This window comes from Spea bombifrons, chromosome 3 (genome assembly GCF_027358695.1).
Source record: "Spea bombifrons isolate aSpeBom1 chromosome 3, aSpeBom1.2.pri, whole genome shotgun sequence".
Lineage (NCBI taxonomy): Eukaryota > Metazoa > Chordata > Amphibia > Anura > Pelobatidae > Spea > Spea bombifrons.
The window spans coordinates 68,355,343-68,379,636 of NC_071089.1; the positions used below are offsets into that span (position 1 = coordinate 68,355,343).

The 24,294-nt window shown below is 38.6% G+C and overlaps 1 protein-coding gene across 1 annotated transcript; it reads right to left on the minus strand.

Annotated features, from left to right (window-relative positions):
• Positions 1-342: 342 nt before the first annotated feature.
• Positions 343-20,811, minus strand: GPR63 (G protein-coupled receptor 63). The gene is made up of 3 exons (XM_053458456.1): positions 20,486-20,811; positions 4,404-4,457; positions 343-2,196 (listed from the first exon to the last, which is right to left on the minus strand). The coding sequence occupies exon 3, from the start codon at positions 2,062-2,064 to the stop codon at positions 802-804; it is 1,263 nt and encodes a 420-aa protein (XP_053314431.1). The 5' UTR covers positions 2,065-2,196; positions 4,404-4,457; positions 20,486-20,811; the 3' UTR covers positions 343-801.
• Between the last annotated feature and the right edge of the window lie 3,483 nt (positions 20,812-24,294).

Here is a 24,294-nt window from a genome sequence, read left to right on the forward strand (position 1 = left end):
ACACCGGAAGTTACAGCCCATTGCTAGGACATGATTACACCTTAATATCAGATAATATATAAATCTTTCATAGAGCTGTACATTTGTTGATGTAGTTATATTTATGTATCAAAAACTACCTTTTTCAGTCCTTAAATTTCCTCTCCTATCAGACTAGAAGAAAACAGAAACAGTATTTTATACATTCTTATAAAGTGCACAAAACATTTTGCCCATCCTGTAGGAGTATAAAGAAACATATTGAGAGCAAATTCACACAGTTCTGGAACTCTCAGTAATGGGTTTAAAGAAGGGATCTAGGTCTCTCCAACTGTGGGTTATCTACCATGAGTGCTGGGAAATTATTATGGGAGATATAGGTTAATCACAGGTGGAGAAACCCATGTTGCTTACCTCTGAATTAAAGGAACACACTAACAATATCAGAAATTAGTTTGCAAAACAAAACAAAGTATATTTTGCAAATCTCAGCTACACAACATTTTTGGCTCAACTATCATAGCAAAAAAGCAGCAAAGAAATTGATTCAGAAACAAAATGACACATCCACCGAATGTAGCAGCATACAGACTGCCTGCAAATACAGGAACAGCAGGCCTGGTAAGCATTAACCTGACAAAATATTTCTCAAATAAGGATTCACCTTATATCTTAGAGGTATCGTGTTTTTAATTTACATTGCTTTCCCGGCGGAGATTTTTTTCTCAACTAATATCACTTTTTTGTAGCACACAGGAAATATTTCACATATAAGTAGTAAGATTCATGGCAGTCACCCTTTGAAGGAAAGTCTATTAATTTTTACACTACAGATCTGTGTTCTCCACATACATATATGGAACTAGGCCGAATTCGCCTCCTTGTGTGGCCTGGTAACTGCGGTAAAAATTTGAAGTACTTGGGCATCAGATCCAAGCATGCGTCACGGAATTTCTTTATCCTCCAGTAGTAAATTATTGGGTTTAGTGCAGACTTGAGGTAGCACAGCCAAAGCAGCCATGTACTGATCTCAAAAAAGTTGTGCTTGTTGTAGAAGTTACTGTTAAACGTAGCAACAAGACTGTATGTAGTGAATGGTGCCCAACAAACTATAAAGACTACAAACAAAATTAAAATGGTAGTGAAGGCACGAGTTTTAAAGCTGATGTCAATGTTCATTTGAAAAGGCCTTTGGAGGCTCATAAGGCCTAACTTGCTGGCCTGGCTGAGGCATATGCTGTCCGGATGGCTATGTATACGAACTGCATTGTGGCGCACAGTGTTCAATATGCCCATGAAAGCATACAACATCACCATGAAAGGAATACAAAAGAAAATTAATACCAATAGAATCACGTAAGCTTTATAACCAGAGTTTGTGGTATAGCCAAACACGCACTGTGGTGCTCTAGAGGGTACTTGCAGATGGGGGTTTCCAATGGATAGAGGGAAAGCTACACACAAAGATGTGGCCCATGAAATCACAATTAGAATCTTTGCACGGTAAGGATTTAGTTTGTCTTGCTTTTGAACAATAATGAGGAATCGGTCTATACTTATTATAAGCAAAATTGCAACACCTTCCATTACAAACAACCAGAAGAACATGGCAGACACTCTACAAAAAATGTCACCAAAAATCCACTCGGTGATGATAATTGTCACTAAAGCAAAAGGCATGTTCAGAATAGAAAGTAATAAATCGGCAAAAGCCAGGCTAGCAAGCAAAATATTAATAGCGGAACGCATGGCAGCTTTCTGGTAGACCATGAGACACACTACAAAGTTCCCAAGGAATGAGAGCAAAAGTATAATAATCATCACTGAAGAAAGTATAATCTGAAGGGGTAAACTTAATGTATCGGCTACATATTTTGCGGGTGGCGTTGTAGAAGCGTTCACTTGTAAAGGATTAATCTCAGTTGTAGGCATGGCAACCGGATTATACTTTGGTGGTATATCCAAGTTACCACGAAACGAAGGCTGAGGTGGTGTTAAGTTGCTGTAACCATTTTCGTAGACAATGTGAGTGCTATAAGAAGTCACTGGATGAACAGGTGTTAGCATTGCTGAGAACACCATCATTGTAAAAGTAAAGAATTTTCTCAAAGCAAGTCAGCACGCTCTGTGATGTGTCATGTTCCATGGTGACACTTGGACTGGAAATTCAGATCATAAAACATTTTCATGGCTACTTTCCAATTCATTCGTTTTGACCTGAAAAAAAAAAATTAAAAATAAAAAAATATTACATTGCAAACTTAAAAAAGGAAACCTAAAAAAAAAAACTTTACATAAACTGTTAATGAAGAATTACATCATTATAATTTAATACAAATATTTTATTAATCTTTGGCAATTGTGTATTTTTTTTATTTTTTATTTAAATGCTTTCTTGCCAGGAAAATATTATATATATAAACCCTAAGGGGTTGTTTAATGCTGAATAAGCAAATACCGTGAGGAAAATCATACTCTTAGGTGAAAAAAAAAGAGAAAAGGAAGTGAGCTGAAAATAGAAAAACAGGTGGAGCTGTGGGAGACAAACAGAGAAAGACAGGTGACTAAAGACAGAACGGATCCAGATAAGTAAGGTGAAATAGCAACAGTAGAGTAAGTAAACATATGCATAACATAGAGACAGCAGTATGAAGGGAAAGGCAGCAGTTACAGAAAATAGAGCCAAAGAAGGACTCCAAATAAAGGAAGATAAACACTGGAAACTGTTTTTACACAGAAAACTAAGAGGTCTTTTGGAACAAACACACTGCGGGGTTCATTCACTAAAGGGAGAGTTAACAATATACGTTATGAAGATCCAAGCACAGAGAGCTTCGGTTGCATGAAGAATTGGATTACTCTGTATAAAATCAGGGAGATTTCTTCAAAATCACTTATGTAAATTCACCCTATAACGAATAGACCCCAAACACATAGTTACAGCCAGCAATAATCAGGAAAGATTACATACCTACCAGGTATGTAAGCTACAGTACTATTATTTTTCAGTTAGTAGTTGGAACAGTACCAGCTAAACAGGAACTTAAGACCGTTCGTTATACTCTAGGATTGGTCTGAGTGGCCATTCCTTACTTTCCTATGCACCAACAACAAGCATACAAAACAAAATACATCCTTGTAGAAAAAAATGGAATGACTAGTGATCCATTTATGAAATGTAATGTAATTCACATAGTAAGAAAAAAAAGGGATTAACATTACATGAAGACTTGTTATTTAGTCCCCACACCATTTACTTCTTATTCAATTCTGTGCATTGCTTGTTATCACTATAGGCACTCTTTTCATTCTCCAAAGTATAGTAATTGTATAAAAATACAGGAAGAGGAAAACCACAGGCACAAAATGTACAATGTACATACTGTAGTGCTATCAAACAGTGAAGCTCTGAATCTTGCCTTTAATAATTAGAGATCTTAATAAAATATTATTTGAACGTTACATTTTAAATGTGAATCCACAGTACAAGTATATACCCAAACTAAAATATACTCCGCAGTAAGTTAAGTAAATAATCATATTGCACATTTCACGAAGAAGTAAACTGGGTTAATAGAGTATATCACATTTCTTACACTGAATATACTGAATGGCTTAAGGGAACGTTCCAGCCGATATCCAAGTAAAAGCACACCAAGGTACTTGTTGCATGGTCATCTGTGTATTTTGGTGCATGAAAATCAAGACTTCTATGACATGTTTTTCTTGTCAGATGAATTCTCATATATAACTTAAGCTGCCATAAGTTCCAATACCCAGTGGCGTTGGCAGAATGGTAATGTCACATCAAGTAATTGTGGCCTATATCTGTTTCATCTAGAAAGGGTTAAATAGTAGCTTTAGAGAGCTCTTTGATATGACAGACACCACGGCTTGGACCTTATTTGTGGGCCAACTCTGTTTCCATGACAACCATATAATCTATCTAGCAAGAGGCTCCTACATTCTAGTCATTTCAATGTGTTATATATATATACACACACACACGCACAAAAATAGGAAACTATGATTTTTTTTTACATCATTCTGCTGATGAATGCAATCTTCATTTATAATTGAGCAGTTAGGGCAAGGGAGAAACAGACTACAAAGCAAACATAACAATCATATGTTGCAACAAGGCCTCTTCATCTCTTATCAGGATAATTCTGTGCAAAGCAAGCAGAGCTGACAAATATTATTAGTACAGCCAATATATATGGTATTAAACAAACCAAACATTTAGTGTTTCTGTGTAAAAGTAAGTATAGCCACTTCGGTCTACTCATTTAAAAACATAAAAAACATGGGCATGACTACAGCTTTAATAACTTGTATAAGAAAAAAAGACAACATAATAATAAAACTAAAACTGAGAACCCCTTCTGTGGGACACACACGCCAGTAAACCTGAAGCTACTCACTTTTTCAGATATGGTCATCCTTGTACTTTATTTGGAATTAACAGCATACCAACCCTGCAAAAATAAAAACCGTAGAATGAACCCAACATGATCTTATGGGATTTTTATATTTTTGTTGTGTTAATATTTTGATATATTTTTTCTGCACTAGTAATTTTCCTAGCACAATGCTGAACCTGAATGTATAGAAGAATATATTTAAAAGAGAATAGTAAACATAATACAGATTTTAAAACAAATTTAAAACAAATACTTCATGTTTCCAAGCAGGCTATTTAACTAATTATGCCCTGATGGATGTACTTGTATGTCCACAGAAGAGTATCAAGAGGACCCTTCTGACATATTAGTACTTCCAATGTTTTTTGCAGCGACAAGGAGGTGGGAGGACTGGTACAAGTTTTTGGGAACAAAAAAAGATTAAAAAAAATTCAAATGAAAAAGAAAAACAATGCAATAAAAAGTAATCCATCTGTGGTCGACAGCTGCAGAGAAATAGTCACTGATTACATGGAAGCATTTATATATATGCACCACTGACCCCCAGAGATTGGAAGCTGCACTGCATTCTCCATAGCACCTATAATATAAAATTTGATCCTATCTACATCTAACCTAATAATACACAAACAATGTTAATCTTTAATGTCTTTATTGAACACACCCATTAAACATTCACTGTGCTGGTGGAAAAAGTAAGTGAAGTCTTGGATTTAATAACTGATCAAACCTCCTTTGGCAGCAATAACCTCAAACACGCACCATTCTTCTTTAGAGAGAGATAGCTCAGAAGGTAAAAGCCCCTAACGGCAGAGCCTATTCAAACCTCAGGGTTGCAGGCTCGAATCCTGAGAAGATCAACTCAGCCCTTCATCAGAGGTCGTTATATTGGTAATAACAAACAACTATTATTCAGCTGCCAATTTGGTTAATTCTGAGAGCGTGACTAAAAGGCACTCTATAATTACTAGATGTTGGGTTATGTTATTAAGCTCAGCCATATTCTAAGGATGTCTGGCGTGAACGGCTCTGTTGAGCTAATTCCACAGCATCTCTAATGGGTTATGGTCTGGATTGTGACTGGGCCACTCCAAAAGAGGATTTTTCTTTATTTTAAGATATTCTGTAGTCGATTTACTTTAATGTCCTGTTTTACACTGTCCTGCTGCATTACACAACTTCTACTGAGCTTCAGCTGCTGGACAGCCATCCTGACATTATCTCATATGCTATTGTGATAAACTTGAGAATTCATTGTCCTCTGGACTATAGCAAGCTGGCCAGGTCCTGAGACAGCAAAGCAGCCGTAATATGATGCCCATTTTTTATATCATAAATAGAGCTGTGTGTTCTTCCCAAATAATCCAATAATCCAAACATTTTCCCAGTAGTGTTGGTAAGGTGCTTTGGCAAACGTCAAGTGAACAAGGATGTTAAATTGGAGAGCAGCAGCTTCCTCAATGGTGTCCTGCCAAGGTCTTCATGCCTGTTTGATAATTTGCATACGACACGGACTCATGAACAGAAATGTAACCAGTCCCAATGATTCCTTCAAGCCTTTAGCTGCTAGGGTTCTTTCTTACCTCATTGAGCATTTTGTGTTGTGCTCTTGGAGTCAACTTGGCTGGGCACTCACTTCTAGAGCGAGTAGCCACAGTACTAAATTGTCCTTATTTATTTATAAACAATTTGTCTTTCCAGCTTTATGCAAATCAACAATCCTAGACTATAGGTCCTTAGAGATTTATTCTTTTGTGAGGTATGGTTCACATCAGCATAAGCTTCTTTCAATCACGTTTCATTGATCAGACTCCAGGTTGGCTAACTCTTGACTCCAATTAGCTTTTGTTGAAGTGATTAGCCTAGTGGATCACATACTTTTTCCACAGTATGAATATTTGAATGATGTATTCAATATGGATAGGAACAATACAATAATGTGCATATTGTTAGTTAGAACAGATTGTGTCTGTTCATTATCATAAATGAAGATCATATCATAAGACAAATTTATACATAAATACTGGCAATTTCAAAAGGTTCACTTACTTTTTCTTAACACTTTATATATATACACATACATCTATCTTCTTTGTGTTCAGTTTACTTTTACAAACAGGACCAGGGGGATTTGAGTGGAAGAATACACTGTACCCAGGAAGAGGTGATGTCAGCAAGAAATGATAGGATAACAGTACAATCTTTTAAAACTATGGTTGTTTTATTTCAAATGTATATAGGACAGGGACATAAAATTACTTATTTCAAACTATTGTTATGGCAGTTTTTTTCTCATAGGAGGTGTCCCTATATGACCCCAGGCTATAAAACTAAAAAGACACATTCCTAAGCTGTATATTAATTAGGGGACCATACTGCTAGCCATTTTGTTAGCATAAATATTAAAAGGGAGAGTAATACCAGTATTATTTTTGCTTCTTACTACACCGAGTCAACAAAGGGAGATGAAGGCTTGATTTAAAAAGAAAGCTTGTTTACTTATGTTAATTATGTCTCAAACATACATTGAGTACTATATGAAAACAATGTTTCACAAATCACATTACTTGGATTACTAACTTTTTAAAACATTTTGTAACCTGATCGTTAACCCTGTGATAAGCACCATAAACTAAACAATGCTGAGTATACATTGTAAGCTCACAAGAGCAGGGCACTCTTCCACATCTGCGTCAATATGTTTTAATGTGTGTTAATGTTGTTATTTTAAATTGGCTTTGTTAATAATTTTCACTGTCCCCTATTGCAACAATGCTCCAGAATCTGCTGGTGCTATATAAATAAATGTAATGCATATAGAACTATGAATTATGTCTGAAGTTACAACCTAATGTCCCTTTCATGTCTCATCTTCTTTTTGCACATATTGATCCATATCACTAATATTTCTGGGACACCCTGCTATTTTTGTAAATTGAATGTCAAATGTCTCTAAAACGGTGTCAAAGATATTGCTTTGCACACATTTGTAGCTCACTGGTAACATTTCCATCACCATGGGAAATATGATTTACAGACACCATTCTCAGTCTCTCTCTTATGCTTTATAAATCTGGATGTCAGAGATAATGTCAACACAAATCACACAGCTCAATATCTTTTTTACAGAGAACTGGATGCAAGTAATTTTCTTGGAGTCAATTCCGATAATAGTAAGTTTTTATAAAGTACTGCAATACAGAAAATGGATGCAGAGCTCCTGGTATACAAATTCAATTAAGCACTGGAAATGGCTCAAACAGTTTGTAAGCCCATCGCAAATAGCTGTTTGATTATCATACAACAATTCACACATAAATCTTGTACTAGCATTATATCCATACAAAAAATAAGAACGAGACTCTGAAGGCTTCCTGATTCCATGTGTATCCACAATGGGATAAGATCTACACCTTCAATCAAAGCACACTGTAACCTGTCTTTTAGCCGGCATCCAAACAATTAAACCACAACTGTGGCCATTCTAAGGACGGGGAACAATTGGTCCTTCATATAACCTGCCTCCCTAATACTTATCTGATTATTGTATGATAGACTCATCTTCCGTGTAGGATATGATTTTTCAGATTTCACATATATACTGAAATATGAAAATTCTGGACTGAAAATATTAAAATATATTTACTTTTATATTAAACTGTATCCCAGCAGGCAAATGGTACTCACAACTTCTTCCACCCTGGTTTAATGATTATTTATAATAATATAAAAAAAGAACAACAGCATGATACATAGTCTAATGATATTTAAGGGATGGTTAAAAATAAAAAAAGACTTCCGCTAATGAGTAGGTAATTGCTTACAGCCAAAGATATATGGTAAATTACTAAGGTTAACAGCACAACTGGGAATACCTAAGAATATATGCCATTAGAATTACCCTGTTGGTATATTAATGTTGTGTAATCAATTAAAACATCTGTGAGAATTGATTATATCGAAATAATCTTGATTTTTTGAAATTGTAAAGTAACCATGAAGATTAGCTACAAAAATACCGTATTTGCTCGATTATAAGACGACCCTGATTATAAGACGACCCCCCAAAATCTGAATATTAATGAAAAAAAGAAAAAAGCCTGAATATAAGACGACCCTTTAGGAAAAAAGTTTTACCAGCAAATGTTAATTCATGTAAACTATGTGAACAATTGTTTGTTAATAAAAGCTATGATTGAGAAAAATATGTTGTTTTTGTTTTTATTTCCTTTTTTTCAACCTGCCCCCCCAGTTATGCACATCTGCCCCCAGGCTTGCCACTCTGCCCCAGAAATGCCTTATACCCTCTAAATGCCACTGTGCCCCAGGATTTGCCTTTTAACCCTCTATATGCCCCTGTGCCCCATGATATGCCTTTTGACCCCCTATGTGCCACTCTGCCTCCAGAATTGCCTTATACCCCTATATGCCACTCTGGCATTTAGGGGGTTAAAAGGCATATTATGGGGCAGAGTGGCATATAGGGAGGTATAAGGCATTTCAGGAGGCAGAGTGGCGCATAGAGGGTTAAAAGGCATTTCTGGAGGCATAGTGGCATTAAGGGGGTTAAAGGCATTTCACAGAGCACTCTGCCTCCAGAAATGCCTTATGCCCCCCCCCCTTTAACACTCCCTCTCTCTCCCTCCTTCAAACTTACCGGTGCTTCTGAGTCCCCGGTGCTTAGTCCGGGCAGCGTGTAGAGCTCTACGCGCTTGAGCGGAAGTTGTCTATGTGAATCGCGTAGAGCTCTACGCGCTGCCAGGACTAAGCACCGGGGACTCAGAAGCACCGGTAAGTTGGGGGGGGCATAACACAGGAGGGAGATCCAGGTCCCCTGCATCGCTGCGGGGGATCTGGATCTTAGTCTCTCTTAGTCTATTTGAGGTCTGATTATAAGAGGACCCCGATTATAAGACGAGGGGTATTTTTCAGAGCATCTGCTCTGGAAAAAAACTTTTCTTATAATCGGGTAAATACGGTAATAAATAAATGGTTTGGTACTTATGTGAAATAGAACAGTCACATATCCCATTTATATTTTATAGCAAAACATACATATTAGGTTTATTAGAAACCCAACGTGTGCTTTCCTAACTAACCGTTAGCTTCGTCAGGGTGTGCAAACTGTTACCAAAATGCACATCAGATTTCAGTAGGGGATCTTAATGGGAGCCTAATTTACTTTTTTAGAATCCCCTCTACTATACCATTCTATTTGGTCTTTTTCCTTTTCTTAGCACAGATCTCACATGTTGATACAATGTAATGATTTAGTTACCAGACTTTAACTGTAGATAATATCAGCAATCTAAGGCAACGCTAGTGTTAATACAGATCTGTATTTTTAACATATTCACTGCTATTTAGTTACTTTTACTGTTTTGATTTCAATAGTAGTTTTATCTAGTCATTGGATTTTCAGAATTTTTTTGCTGTTTTGTTAATTCCAGTAGTTATGCTGTGTTTTAATGTAAAAAAACTAAAACAAAAAAAAAAAAAAAAAAAAAAAAAAGCAGGCAGGTAAAGAGAAATTCAAAATTATATAGGAATGAGCCTGTATATTTACATTACTCATTTAGAACAGCGGGAAAGCAATTAACAGACACTTAACAGCAGCCCTATCATTATGTAACAATGGCTTTCAAGTAAAGGTACTGAGTAGCAAGTGAGAGGTCCTCGCTGCAAGCTTGCATAGGCCTTGAGCATGGACGTAACTAGAAACCATAGGGCCATGGTGCAAAAATTGCCCTGGGAACCCCATCAACTTCAACAGCCGGTCTGTGACATCATTGCCCCCAAACAACTTGTCTGTGCCTTCTTTACCCCCCTTCCAACATACACTCTGGCACACATATGTAAACACACTTACACAAATTAAACACTCATACTCACTAACACACACATTACAAGATTTTGCAGCAAGGTTTATTTGTCAGGTAAGTGCTTTATTTTTTATTTTTTTCTGTTTTGGAAGAATACATATTAAAGTATTCAGAACAGGGACTAAAACAGCAGAAAGGAAATATCTGTGTTTCACTTTCATTGAATAGTTATAAATGTGTTAATTGGAGTTATAATATTTTCTCAAAATCACTTAAGGTGATAATCAACTGTTTCGGTCACATTATTCCAGAGCATACCAAATTGGCACTAATTTTATAATTCGAACAAACTACAGATTAAATAATAAACATACACTTGTAGGAGAGGGACTCAAGTATTTAGAGTGATATGGTGCCACTTTACAATAGGTGCAGAATACACTCATCTACAGCTTATTGAAAATCTTACAGATTCTTACAGAATCTTGCCTGGTGCTCTTTCCTCTCCTGGGGAAGTGGCTTCATGAAATAGGTGAGGCTATCCATTCATGAGGGTAGGCCTAGTTCTGCATAGGGCAAAGCTAGACAAAAGGGTCTATCATGGGAAGGGAACTGGGCAGGGAGTGGGGGTAACTAAACACCATTCCTAACGCTTGGAAAAAGATGAAAGTATTCCGGAGATTGAGTAAAGCAGTGCTTTATCCGAAGACTCCAAGTTCCCAGTTAAGGAGAAAACGTATATCCCCAAATAAGTTATGCATTATGGAGGGAAAACTTTGAGCTTATATGAGAAGCCCTTCATACTGCATAAAAGAAGTCAGTGAGCTGAAAAGCTCAAATTATCGGCAAATTATTTGCCAAAATATTTTATTTTCAGACTTCCAGGGCAGTGGGTTCATGAGGAAAGGTTGTTCTTATGGCCACTGAAGGGAATGGGAGGCCAAGACTTAAAATCAGGTTAGTAAACATCGAATTTGCTTCCTCGAACATACAAACACACTCTTCTTTACACATGCTTACATATTCTCTCACACATATCTCACTACTTAACATACTTCTTTTTTTACCAAGGTAAGTTAAGTTGATTTGGAACAGGCCTCAGTCTTCCAGAAAGTATGTGACTACACACTGGCATCAGTGAGCATATTGCTCAGCATCCATTATATGCATTTTATTGTCAGACATAACATGGCTCTGGAATGAGGTTCCCTGGGATACAGAGGAACTTCTGACATTATTGGACTGTTCAGAGCAAAATTGGAAAGGCAATCCTACGCATTCAGTTGCGCTTGTACTTTTATTAAATAGTATACTTTATTAACTATTGTATACTATAATTGTATGCACCTGTTCTCAAATAATGCATTTTTACGAAAACAGGAGAAAAACATAAAATTTCTTCTCATCTCTGGAAACTGTACTCTAGTACAATGAACACTACATCCTTAAATGGGTAACCACCAAGAACTGACATGTAAATGTGTAACACATCAAGTGCTTTACACAAAGAAATTTGCTTGTTACTTAGTAACAAACAGCAAACCCATTTCAAGAACTCCTGTCTGCTTGAGATCATTAGAAAATAAGCTAATATGAAATACCATTTTGGACACAGATACAAAATTAATCTAATATGTAATCAGCTATTTACAGTAAATAAACGTAGTGACTACTAACAATGTCTAGTGGGTGCATGAGCACATTCCCACATATCCAAATACACAAGCTGATTCCTGCAGCGGGCCTGCAGCTTACCCCTGTGGAGCTCGCACATTCATTTCCCCATCCATTTTCAAACTACCCTGGCCGGGTAAAGACAGTAGCCTCACAAAGTGTGCGGGTGCCACATCGTTAGGCCGCATTAGACGGCTGAAGCCCACACATGCATCTGCGCTGGCCCCCTGACCAGTGAGGTAAGGCTGAATGAATAAGTTAGCGAGTGAATGAATGAATTAGGGCTGCAACTAACGATTATTTTAATAATCGATTAGTTGGCCGATTATTTTGTCGATTAATCGATTAATCGGATAAAAAAATACATTATTTTAAATTGAAGAAAAATTGCAATAAAAAACGTACAATTTACACTTTCATCTCTTTATTGCAATGGCCTCTCTCTATTCACCTTCTTATTTTACTGACATAATAATAAAAGCTACAAGAACCCAAACACAGTGCTTCTCAAACTAGGTTTTAATACAAAGTTATTAGTAAATATTAATTCATATGTTAACTATTTTTCATATTTAATAAAAACTATGAGAAAAAAGCCTTGTTTAAATTTTTTTATTTACCAAACTGCCCCCAGTTATGCACATCTGACCCCCAGCTTGCCACTCTGCCCCCATATATGCCTTATACCTCTTATATGCCAGATTCCACTGTGCCCCCTGATATGCCACTGTGCCCCCTGAAATGCCTTATACTCCTTATATGCCAGTGATATGCAACTGAGCCCCCTGATATACCTTTTACCCCCAGATTTGTTTTATGCCCCCTGATATGCCTAATATCCATATGCCTTATACCCCCTATATGCCCTAAAAATTCATAATACCCCCCATACACCACTATAACTTACCCATACACCACTCTGGCTCCTCCCCCTCCCATACACCACTCTGGCTCCTCCCCTCCCATACACCACTCTGGCTCCTCCCCCCTCCCATACACCACTCTGGCTCCTCCCATACTCCACTCTGCCTCCTCCCATACATGACGTTGGCTCCTCCCCCTCCCATACATCACTTTGCCTCCTCCCCCCTCCCATACTCCACTGTGCCTCCTGTGAACCTCCGTTTCTGACAAGACACCAGGGAGCCGGGTAGAGCGGCAGAGTGGCGTATGAGAGGGGGAGGAGCCAGAGTGGTGTATTGGAGGGTGGCTCCCATACACCCCTCTGACTCCTCCCCCCCTCCCATACACCGCTCTGCCTCTCTACCCGGCTCCGTTACTGAAGGCACTTTCACTGCAGCTTCATAGAAGCCACAGTGTAAGTGAAGGGCAGTAACGGAGGCTGTCTGTGCGATGCAGACCCTCACCGGCTATCAGAGAGGATGATTCTCTGTCAGCCGGTGGGGGTCTGCATCGCACAGACAGACTCCGTTAATCACCTTCACTTACACTGAGGCTTCTATGAAGCTGCAATGAAAGTGGCTGTCAGTAACGGTGCCGGGTAGAGAGGCAGAGTGATGTATGGGAGGGGGGAGGAGGCAGATGGGAGGGGGAGAGAGACGGAAGTGAGAGACCGGCCGACAGTGAGGGGAATCCAGGTCCCCTGCAGCGTCGCGGGGGATCTGGATTCCGGTGTTATAATCCGATCTCTGTTTGAGGTCGGATTATATAAGGAGAGGAGTTTTTCAGAGCATTTGCTCTGAAAAAAACCTCTTTTTATAATCGATAAAAATCGATCCGATTAATCGATGATGAAATTCGTTGACAACGATTTTCATAATCGATTATTATCGATTTTATCGATTAGTTGTTTCAGCCCTAGAATGAATAATTGTTTAGGAGCAGAGGTGGCACAGGCAGGCTGTTTTTGGGCAAATGTGACACAGGCAGGCTGTTTTGAGGCAAACGTGACATAAGTAGGCTGTTTAGGGGCAGATATGGCATAGACAAGCTGCTTTGTGGCAAAGATGGCACAGACAAGCTGCTTTGGTGCAAAGGTGGCACATGTTGCCCCAGGGCCCTGTGGTTTCAAGTTCTACCGCTGGTGTGGTGTGCGGGCACATGAGCTCAACCACTCAATAAAATATATGGGGCTGGTGTCGAACATATTTCCAGAGCTGCTTTATATTTCTGGCCCTGTTAACGAACCACCCAGCGAACCCCTGTATGAGCCTTTTTTTTTTTTTTTATGTACCGGAAACACCAACACACAATTAACTAAAATGTAATTCACTGAGAGGTTGGTACATATGTGGAATAGCGTCCCAGCAGAAGTGGTAGAGGTTAATACATTAAATGAATTTAAACATGCATGTGACGTATTAAATATACACGTGATGTTATGTATTAACAGATTGCTAAAGTAAAGGAAATTCTGCCATAAAATTCTATGTTTCTATTAGTATGCTGCATTTAGTTTACACTTGTTTTAAATATCTGAATTGATGGAACTCAAGGTACTTTTTATAGAGAAATGGCAAAATTGGAGCAAAAACAATGTATTTAATGGCTAAATAAGAGGATGGTATTTAAAGCACGTTTTCAGGACACTAAGGACACTTCTTAAGCCATAGTTAAACAAATGAACCTGAAAAAAAACATTAAATTATACTGTAAGTGAAAAGTAGAGTGTTAAGTCACAATTGGACAAAAGGCATGTATATGTGCGTGGATCTGAAGTATATTACATCAAGACAAGAAAAGTAAAGAAATGTAAATGAACCCAGAGGTGTGGCGTCTTAGGAAGTGTTTTTGATGTGTAAAATAGAGGTTTATGCAATTTGTACCACAATGGGACATGAACCCCTAGCTCAAATTTAGACATGTTTTTAGTGTGTCAAACAACTCCAAATCCTTAACTTTTTAGGCTGAACAATATTCGTATCTGTTATACTGTGCTTTTTCACTGTTAAACTTGCTGAGCTGCTGGTACGTCAATTGTAAATCCTGAAATGGTGCAGGCTCATAATCTTTTTCAATGATTGCCTAGTTCCCCCTATGTAGTATGCATATAGTATGTGGCTGCAGGACATTGTGCACACATTATAAGATGCACCATATGGCTAAAAGTATATGGACACCTGGCCATCCTTATGAGGTTGCGGAACATCCCATTCCAAAACCATAGGCATTATTATGAAGTGCCCCACCATTTGCAGCTATCCACTCATTTAGGAAGGCATTCCACAATATGGAGTTTGTCTCTGTCCATTGAGCCAATGCAGCATTTGTGAGGTCAGGGATTGATGTTGGATGAGAAGGCCTGGCTCGCATTCCAATTCATCCAAATGGTGTTCAATGGGGTAAAGTCCAGGGCTCTGTGCAGGCCACTCCACTTCCTCCACAACGAAACTCATCAAACCATGTCTGTATGGACCTTGTTTTGTGTATGAGGGCAGAGACCCAGCTGGGACAAAAAGGGTCTTTCCCAAACTGGTGCCACAAAGTTGAAAACCTACAATTGTCTAAAATGTCTGTATGCTATAGCATTAATATAACCCTTCACTAAGAACTAAGGGACCTAACCCCAATCCACTATCCCTCCACCACCAAACTTTACAGCATGCATTATGCAGTTCGGTAGGTAGAGTTATCCTAGCATCTGCCAAACCCAGATTTGTCCATCAGACAGTGAAGTGTGATTCGTCAACAAGGCAGTTTGGAACTATATTTATTGAGGCACAGACGAATGAACCAACTCCTTCTTTTTGGGTACCAGTACCATGCCCATGCTTTAGATATAGCACAAGCACCATTCTATAGTTTGGATTGTAAATTCTTATGATGTTATATTTATATATATATAGAACTTCCTGTTCTGCTGTAACAAAAACAACAAACAGGACACTGCTGACCAGACAGAAAAATAGAATTGAAAGTTAACTGATTACTGTTCCTACTCCTTACATCTTACAGTTTAGTAAAACAAAGTGCCTGTAAACAATTACAATAGCATATCTGATAAGTTATTTTTCATCTCCCACTGGAATTTTCAGAAAATGAGCTCTATCTGTATTATTTTGCGTGAGGTAAGTACTGATGATGTCAGAACATTTCTCACCCAATCAGCTGAGGCCAGCTGTTCCTGCAGTGAGGATCACACGTTTTGGATTTAAAAAAAGAGATAGTTATATTTAACTTTTATAGCGCTAACAATTTACGCAACGCTTCTTACAGTACATACATTCAAAGGGTATGATAAAGCCAGAAATGAGAGACTAAGACAAACCGATACATTAGGTAAAGATGGCCCTGCTTGCAAGCTTACAATCTAGAAGCAATTAAGATCTAGTAAGATCAGGGTAAAACTCGCTCACTGTAGCAGCAACCGGATAGATCACTTTGTAGCAGCTAGTTCCAGTACGAAGAAAAAGTCTGGCTTACAATATGGGGGCACTAGAAAATCGGGAGGGGGGGATAAGAAGTCAAAGTTATTTTTAAAGTTTACTTTAAAGCATGCCTGCCACCTAGCTAAACCATTTCACTAATCAATACAGTATAAGAGTGCATATATACGAGTCTTTCATATATCCTGAAAAATTAAGCTCTATGGTGGGGGGGGCTAATTTAGTTGAACATAACGGAACAGAACCAAAACGTTCGGGAGGGAGTTTAGAGAGCATGGCCCTGTAGGTAACCATTCTTTGCTGATTCTTTATGGGCATGTTAATTAAGTCACATCTAAGTCTCGTTCTTTGATTTTATGAGTAAAATTGTCTCATGGTTAACTAAGGCAGTGATATTCGAATGTCTCCTTTCTAATAAAAGGAGTTGATTTTTTTTTATGTAGTAGATTGAGTTAGAGCAACAGAGCTAAAATTTACATTCCACATACATGGTAAAGACGCAACTATCTAAAAACATTATGTTATGTGAAAACTAGAAGTGTTTTGAAACCGAAAACAATTCATAAAAAACTTTGTAGTAACAGAACATGTGCACTTTCATTATCCCTATATTTTGCTTATGAAATAACATTTCCCATGATTAGAAGCACCACCTGACCAAATATATTCTGATATCGTTGTAACATTTTACATAACCAAGCACAAAAGAAGAACAATAGTTTAAATTAAGAGCAAAACTAGGTTTCATGGCACTAAAATCAATTTATAAAACAAATTAAAAAGCCTTGAAATTTGTTAAAAAAAAACAATTAGACAATATAAGAAAGCTTTTAAAATGTTTCTTTAGTCACACTTCTCTTTTTTTCTTTTTAGGGCTCGATAAGTGTGCATAGAACCTAGCAGCCAGAGAAACAAACCAGAAAGTACACCCCATACAGATCAATGTAAAAGTCACAAAAAGTTAGGAGCCAGAGAGCCAGAGAGCCAGATCTTAAAAATCTAACATCTAAACTACACGGACCTTGGGATTTGTCGAGCCACGCTTTAAAAAACATACACTATGGTGTCTATATTCTCCTCTTGGGAATTAAGGGCACAGTTTCTTGTACCTGACACCTTTATTAAAGAAGAACACATACTAAACGTACTCTGACTAATTTAATATGCATTCTTCAAAATATAAATAAATAAAACACAACAGAAGTTGTAGCCCTGTTCCTGCAGCAGCCCTTCTCCTCAGAGGCCCGACAATTCTTGACACGGATTGGCTGCTGTAAACAGCCAATCAGTGCCAGGTATGAAATCAATGGGAGCACATGCCATGGATGCGGAAATCGAAATGATGGTTGGAGTGTCATTTTAAAATTGGCCATGAAACTTTAAGGCTATGTAATTGGTTACGTCCAGCTGCACGCTACACTGCAATGGGTGGCCATTATTATTTTACATAGCACCACCATATTCTGCAGCACCGTACAGGAGATATACCGTATTTGCTCGATTATAAGACGACCCCCCAAATCTGAATATTAATTTAGGAAAAAAAGAAAAAGCCTGAATATAAGACGACCCTATAGGAAAAAAGTTTTACCAGTAAATGTTAATTCATGTAAACTATTTTTTTTTAATAAAAGCTATGATTGAGAAAAATATTTTGGTTTTATTTCCTTCTATTTTCCAACCTGCCCCCCCAGTTATGCACATCTTCCCCCCCAGTTATGCACATCTGCCCCAGAAACGCCTTATACCCCCTATATGCCACTGTGCCGCATGCTTTGCCTTTTAACCCTCTAAATGCCACTGTGCCCCATGATATGCCTTTTAACCCTATATGCCACTGTGCCCCATGATATGCCTTTTGACCCCCTATGTGCCACTCTGCCTCCAGAAATGCCTTATACTCCTATATGCCACTCTGGCATTGAGGGGGTTAAAAGGCATAGTATGGGGCAGAGTGGCATATAGGGAGGTTTAAGGCATTTCAGGAGGCAGAGTGGCGTATAGAGAGTTAAAAAGGCATTTCTGGAGGAAAAGTGGCATTAAGGGGGTTAAAAGGCATTTCATAGATGTATTTCATATAATTTTTTTAAAAAATTGTAAGCTTGTTTGAGTAAGGCCCTCTTCAGGTTTTGTTTCTGCTAGTCAAAACTGTTATGTGATATACTATTTGCTGTATCCGGTTTACCTATTTTACAGCATTGCAGAATATGATGGCGCTATATAAATCAATAAATAATAATATTGAAAAAGTTCTCACCAGACAGGCCCAAGACTGTGATGTCTCTCATAGGCATTAAGCATGTTACAATTCCAAATATCACATTATGATTGATCTTTCAGCCAGATGGCAATGCCTCCGCTACTTGTTCACACAGTCTCTGAAAATAAACCACGATTTGTCTTCACAACGGGAAATTCTGGGGCAAATTGCTAAATATGGAGCAATTACCTTGGCAACCAGTGGGATGCTTCTGGCAATCCTCATTTAGCAGTTTGTCTCCGAACTATTAATAAATGTAGCCAGATAAAGCCTGATATATCTAAACATAATGACATTTAACATTTTGATTACTATGCAGGGGGACATTGGTTGCCACAAAAATGCAAGCAAGATGGTACCAAGGCAGAATACAAATCATTGTTTTGTCTTGCCTATATTATATAGGGTACACCAATGAAGATATATAAAAATAGCCCAACGAGTGCGGTCATCATTAACTGTATGCGTACCACGTGTAAAATACACACTAAAGCTCTCTGGGTTCTTTCTTCTGGCTGTTGATATTATTTCTCTTTCAAACACATACCTCAGACTCCCACTTTAAGCAGATTTCTGACGGTATGTATGAATACGTGTGAATTTTCATATAGGCGTTGTGAAGGAACATAAAATCGAGAACAGCGTGAATGTTAACTTGGTGATTCATCGTCACCCATTAAATATAACAAAGCTAAAGCAAATGCAAGCAATTGTTTTGTTATAGATTGATTCAGGGAAAAGCTGATTGTTGTAATGTAGTTGCCTATACTGCACCAGTAAAAACCTGATGTTGGAAAAAGAGAAATTAAAATATATATATATCCCTCAAGATTGTAAGCTTGTGAGCAGGGCCCTCTCCACTTAACGTATCGTTTTGTCTTAGTCTGTCAATTCTCGTCTTGTCATACCCCTTGAATATGTATTGTATTAAGTGCTGCATAAATTGTTGGCACTATATATATATACATACACACACATACAAGTTCTCACTGATTCTTTACATTTGTATTCTTCTGTTAAAACTGGACTATCCAAGTAAAATAACTACTGATCCAATAATATGTCATGCGCACCCGTCCTCATTTTTCAATGTCAATTACCTATTGCTGTCTTGGCACCCACCTTTATTTTGGGTTCCAATGCACCATGTTCTGCAGAACCTATCTGGAGCATATGAGTGTACACAAGACTATGTGAAAGATATCCAGTCCTAGCAAGCATGCAGCGGAGCGAGCAGACTGGAACCCCCCTTTCCATGCACCTCACAATGTGTGGGTGTGGAGAAGTGGACCTGTAGCATCTTCCTTGCAGCTGATCTCCCTGCACACTTGAGTGGGCCAAATCTCAGTGCTGCACAAACCACACCAAGTGATCCTTACCAAGGACAACATATTCCAGTATCACCAGCATGCGATACATCCAAACTGGATGTGTAAATGTATGTATGTACTTCACTACTATAGCACTATAATGGATAGGTCAGCTAAAATTAGCAACAAGTCCACCTACTTAAGTGCACCAGCTTCCTAACTATAGTATAGTCAAGCACTCAGTAGCAAATGGAATTCTGAACCAAGTGAGGGGCTTCCAGACAATGATCCACCCCCTAGTCCATTTACCCGGGGATCAAACTCTCTGGCCAGCTGCCCCTCTCATCTACCCCCTTAGGTCCTCCTCTGATGGCACCAATAACGCTATTTGATCAAATGTTTCTTATGGCTCTGTAGATATAAAGGTATGGATGGCCACGGATGTCTGTATCTATGCACAATAAACAATAATCAAGTAGCAAGGAGAATGAGAGGTGTTCAGCTGTGCACAGTAAGTGGGTCACTGTGCGTGGTGGCCCACATTTTATAGACACCGCATATACACCGTTAAGGGTTAAAAAGAGGGCGTCAGGATGTATGAAGAGAGCTGGGTCTCCCGTTATCATGGAGTGGGAATGCTACATGCTACTGCTGAGGAGGAGACACTAACCTGGGGCATCGGCTCCTACAGATCCATATTGTCCACGAAAAGCAGGCTCGAACAGACCGGGGGGCACTAACTGCCGACCCCACAGCCTTCCCTGTGCAGCTGCAGCAGCCTCTTCATACCGATCTGTAAGCTGCACTCTGCTCTCAGCATCAGCCCAAGCGGAAGGATAACACCGGCACACATCAGTCCTCCCCACTACACTGCAATGAATTAGATGTCCATTTTTAGACAGTGCCCCACGCATGCGTGTCAAGTATCACACGGCAGCTGTAACATAACAAGGGGGGAAAATAGGTCCATGCTTAGCAAAGGAACACAAGAGGAAAGAAAGCAGCTAAGGGAGGAAGGACCTCCCAAGCTGCAGCTGCATTCAGGCTATAGGCAGGGCCTCCCTCCATTGCTATCCACACCCACTCAGTCGGATTGGTTGCTTTACTTTGTAACAGAACGTGAAGCCCTGCTGATCACAGCTGTCTGCGCTGCCCTTTGTGGCTGGAGCTGCACCTTTTGGGCTGTGAGACAAAACACAGGCTCTGGGGAGAAGCAGACAGAATGCAGAGTACAACATAACAAAAAGAACAACTGCTCTGCCCTATAATATCAAACTTACACTGGGAAATGTTACACCAAAGTAGATTACCATACATCCCAAGTACCCCTTTTTCCCCTAAATCCCCATCTCTTTTCCTCCCCTGTTTACCCCAGTGTTCTAGTGCCCTGAAAGTTACAATAATATATACAGAAGCAGCATAAGTGTGTTTATAAAGTAAATAGAGTTCTTTTAAGTGCCTTACTTGGTTACATAAATAACTTAATATCTAATAGGTCACAAAGTCACATAACAAGCTTAGTGAAGCTCCAACCCTGCCACGCCCCCTGAACCAAAGCTGTCCCTCTTTGGTCACATGTTAGGAAGTATGGATTATATATGGATGCTTTATTAAGATGTGTGCCGGTTAGCTATTTATCAAAGAGTTATATAAAAAAAAAGTGGTAACATATGGCACAGAAAGACAGTGGGAGTATTGTTCATTTTTATATATATATATTTATATATAATGCTCTGAAAAACAACCATCGTCTTATATTCGAGGCCGTCTTATAATCAGACCTCAAAAAGAGGTCTGACTTTAAGACTAAGACACAGATCACCCGCATTGCTGCAGGGGATCAGGATCCTCCTCTCTAGTAACCTCTGCTGCTGCCAGCACTTCTGCCGGGGCTTCTATGACTTAGCACCGGAAGGTCACGTCACGCCGGTGCTCCGTTTTAGCTGCCCCGGCAGAACTAATGGGCAGCAGAGGTTGTCTACGCGCATTGCGCAGACATCCACCTGCTGGCGCCACTAGACACCAGGGAGTTTGAAGTATGGGGGACAAGTCTGGGGAAGCATTGGTAAGTTGGGGGGCGGGCAGAGTGGCAAATGGGGGGATATAAGGCATTCCTGTAGGCAGAGTGGTATATAGGGGTTAAAAGGTATTTCTGAGGGGGAGCAGAATGGTATAATGGGGGTTAAAAGGCATATCATGAGGCAGACTGGCATATACGCAGGTATAAGGCATATCTGGGGGCTGGTGTGCATAACTGGAGGGCAGGTTGGCAAATAAAAGGAAATTAGTCGTTTTTATTAAATATGAAAAATAGTTTACATGTGAATTAATATTTACTAGTAAATATTTTCCTTATAGGGTAGTTTTATATTCAGACTTTTTCTTTTTTTCTTAAATTAATATTCAAATTTTGGGGGGTCATCTTATAATGATATAAATATAATTATAAATATAATAATTATATATATATATATATATATATATATATATATATGTATAGTTTGTTAATAGTTGATCACTGGTATTCCTACCCCTTCCTCAGCCACCATCCTAACTACAGAGCACACGGATAGGGCGTCTCATGTGGCAATTCGGCACAGGCCTCCACAGTGTAAACGGGCCTGTTAGGGAGATTTTCCATGTGATCGGCTCATCAACAACACATTGAGGTGGCCTGATCGGCAATGAGAGCAGGTCAGAATATATATCAGAATACATCCCTGGGTTCATGAATTAAATTTTATACACTTGTCAGACTCATGATGTGCACCAATGTCTGAAAAAACATAAGAAAGAAATGCATTAGACGTAAATGTACTCAGTTTGCACAATGGCAATATGCTTCAGCTAAGTCAAACTAACCTGGCAGCTACATTACTGAGTCTTAGCTGCACTTTTAGGGTGTATTTGCATGGCCACTCAATACTGAGTAGCAACTTCTGAGTTCTGGCTTTAGAAATCCACTGATTACCCATAATGGTAAATAGTTACATCAGATCTTTGTGATAACATATTTGATGTGTTTTCTTTGAATGGAATACATCATTAATCTGAATGTCTCACCAAATTTATTCACCATAAAACTAATGTTGACAGGTCGAGAGTTTAAAAAAAAACAGAATCAGGCTGAATTGGTGATGTAATATAGTTGGAAGTATGGTTATTCATTCACCACTTACATAATAAGTTAGCAGGGTTGGCAACATTCAACCTAGGACTCCAGTTATAACATCACATTTAGTAGACAAATACCTCATGTAATACATCAAATATATATATATATATATATATATATATATATATATATATATATATATATATATAAGCCACAGAATGGATCTAGTCTCGCTTAAACTCTAGCTAAAATATCTGTTTCCCCAGGCTTCTCGTAGCTGTACAGGAAATTGCACGTAAAAGAAGGCGATTGCCATTCTTGCCAGCCCTTTTCATGTCAGAACTATCTACAACACATGGGCAAAAAGGGAAATGTCCTACTTTTCCCTACTGATAATTTTTCAGACTGAGTGATTAAATTTACCATGAAAGCTCATTAAAAAGTAATAAAGCTTCAGATGTTTACTAACCTACAGTGGAGCATGTCATCCGCATGCTTTTGGGTGAAAGGTCCAATTTAAGTAGGGAACATCCCCCCCAAAAATCACATAACAACTTCCAGGTCTGCTGATAAAGAAAGTTCAATGGAATGACATACATGATGATTTATTCAGTAGCATTGATTACTGTATACAGGGCCGGACTGGCCATGTTAAGGCAGCCGTGCCACTTTTAAGACCTATAGCTGCCTAATGACATAGGTTACGGCTGGCAGCTGGTGGAGCAACAGATCAGGTGAGTATGTGGTGCTGTTGGCCACCGGATATTTGCCTGGTGTGCCGGATGGCCAGTCCAGACCTGACTGTGTACAACATTGTAATTGATGCTTAAAAGAAATTTTTTCATTGACCTTCCCTTTCCTTTATTTTTACAAGATTTTACAAGGTTTACAAGATAGAAAAGTAACAATTCATGGACCTGAAGACCATATTAGCTAGAGATATTAAGATTGTGAAAACACTAAAGAATACATTAGACAACATACATTAATATGAACACGGTAATGGAAAAGTAGCTGGACTGCACACACGGCAACAGAACAGTTATATGGGACAACAAGCCATGAAATGAATAGCCCCAAATCAACTAATCTGTAACTACTACAATATATTTTAAATGGTCCTCTGTGGCACCTCTCCTCTAGTGTTTGCCTGAGTCTAAGTACCAATTCAGCCCCTTATGAAGCTAGGCAATTGTTACATTGTTGGTAGATTTAATTTCTAATGTTGCTATATAGTATATAGTCAGGTCTTGGCTTACCTCAGCCCAATTTGCAGTATGTCAAATTCCAGTATATGGACAAAAGTATTGGGACAACAACTTTTATGACATTGCATTCTAAATACATAGACATTAATAAAACTT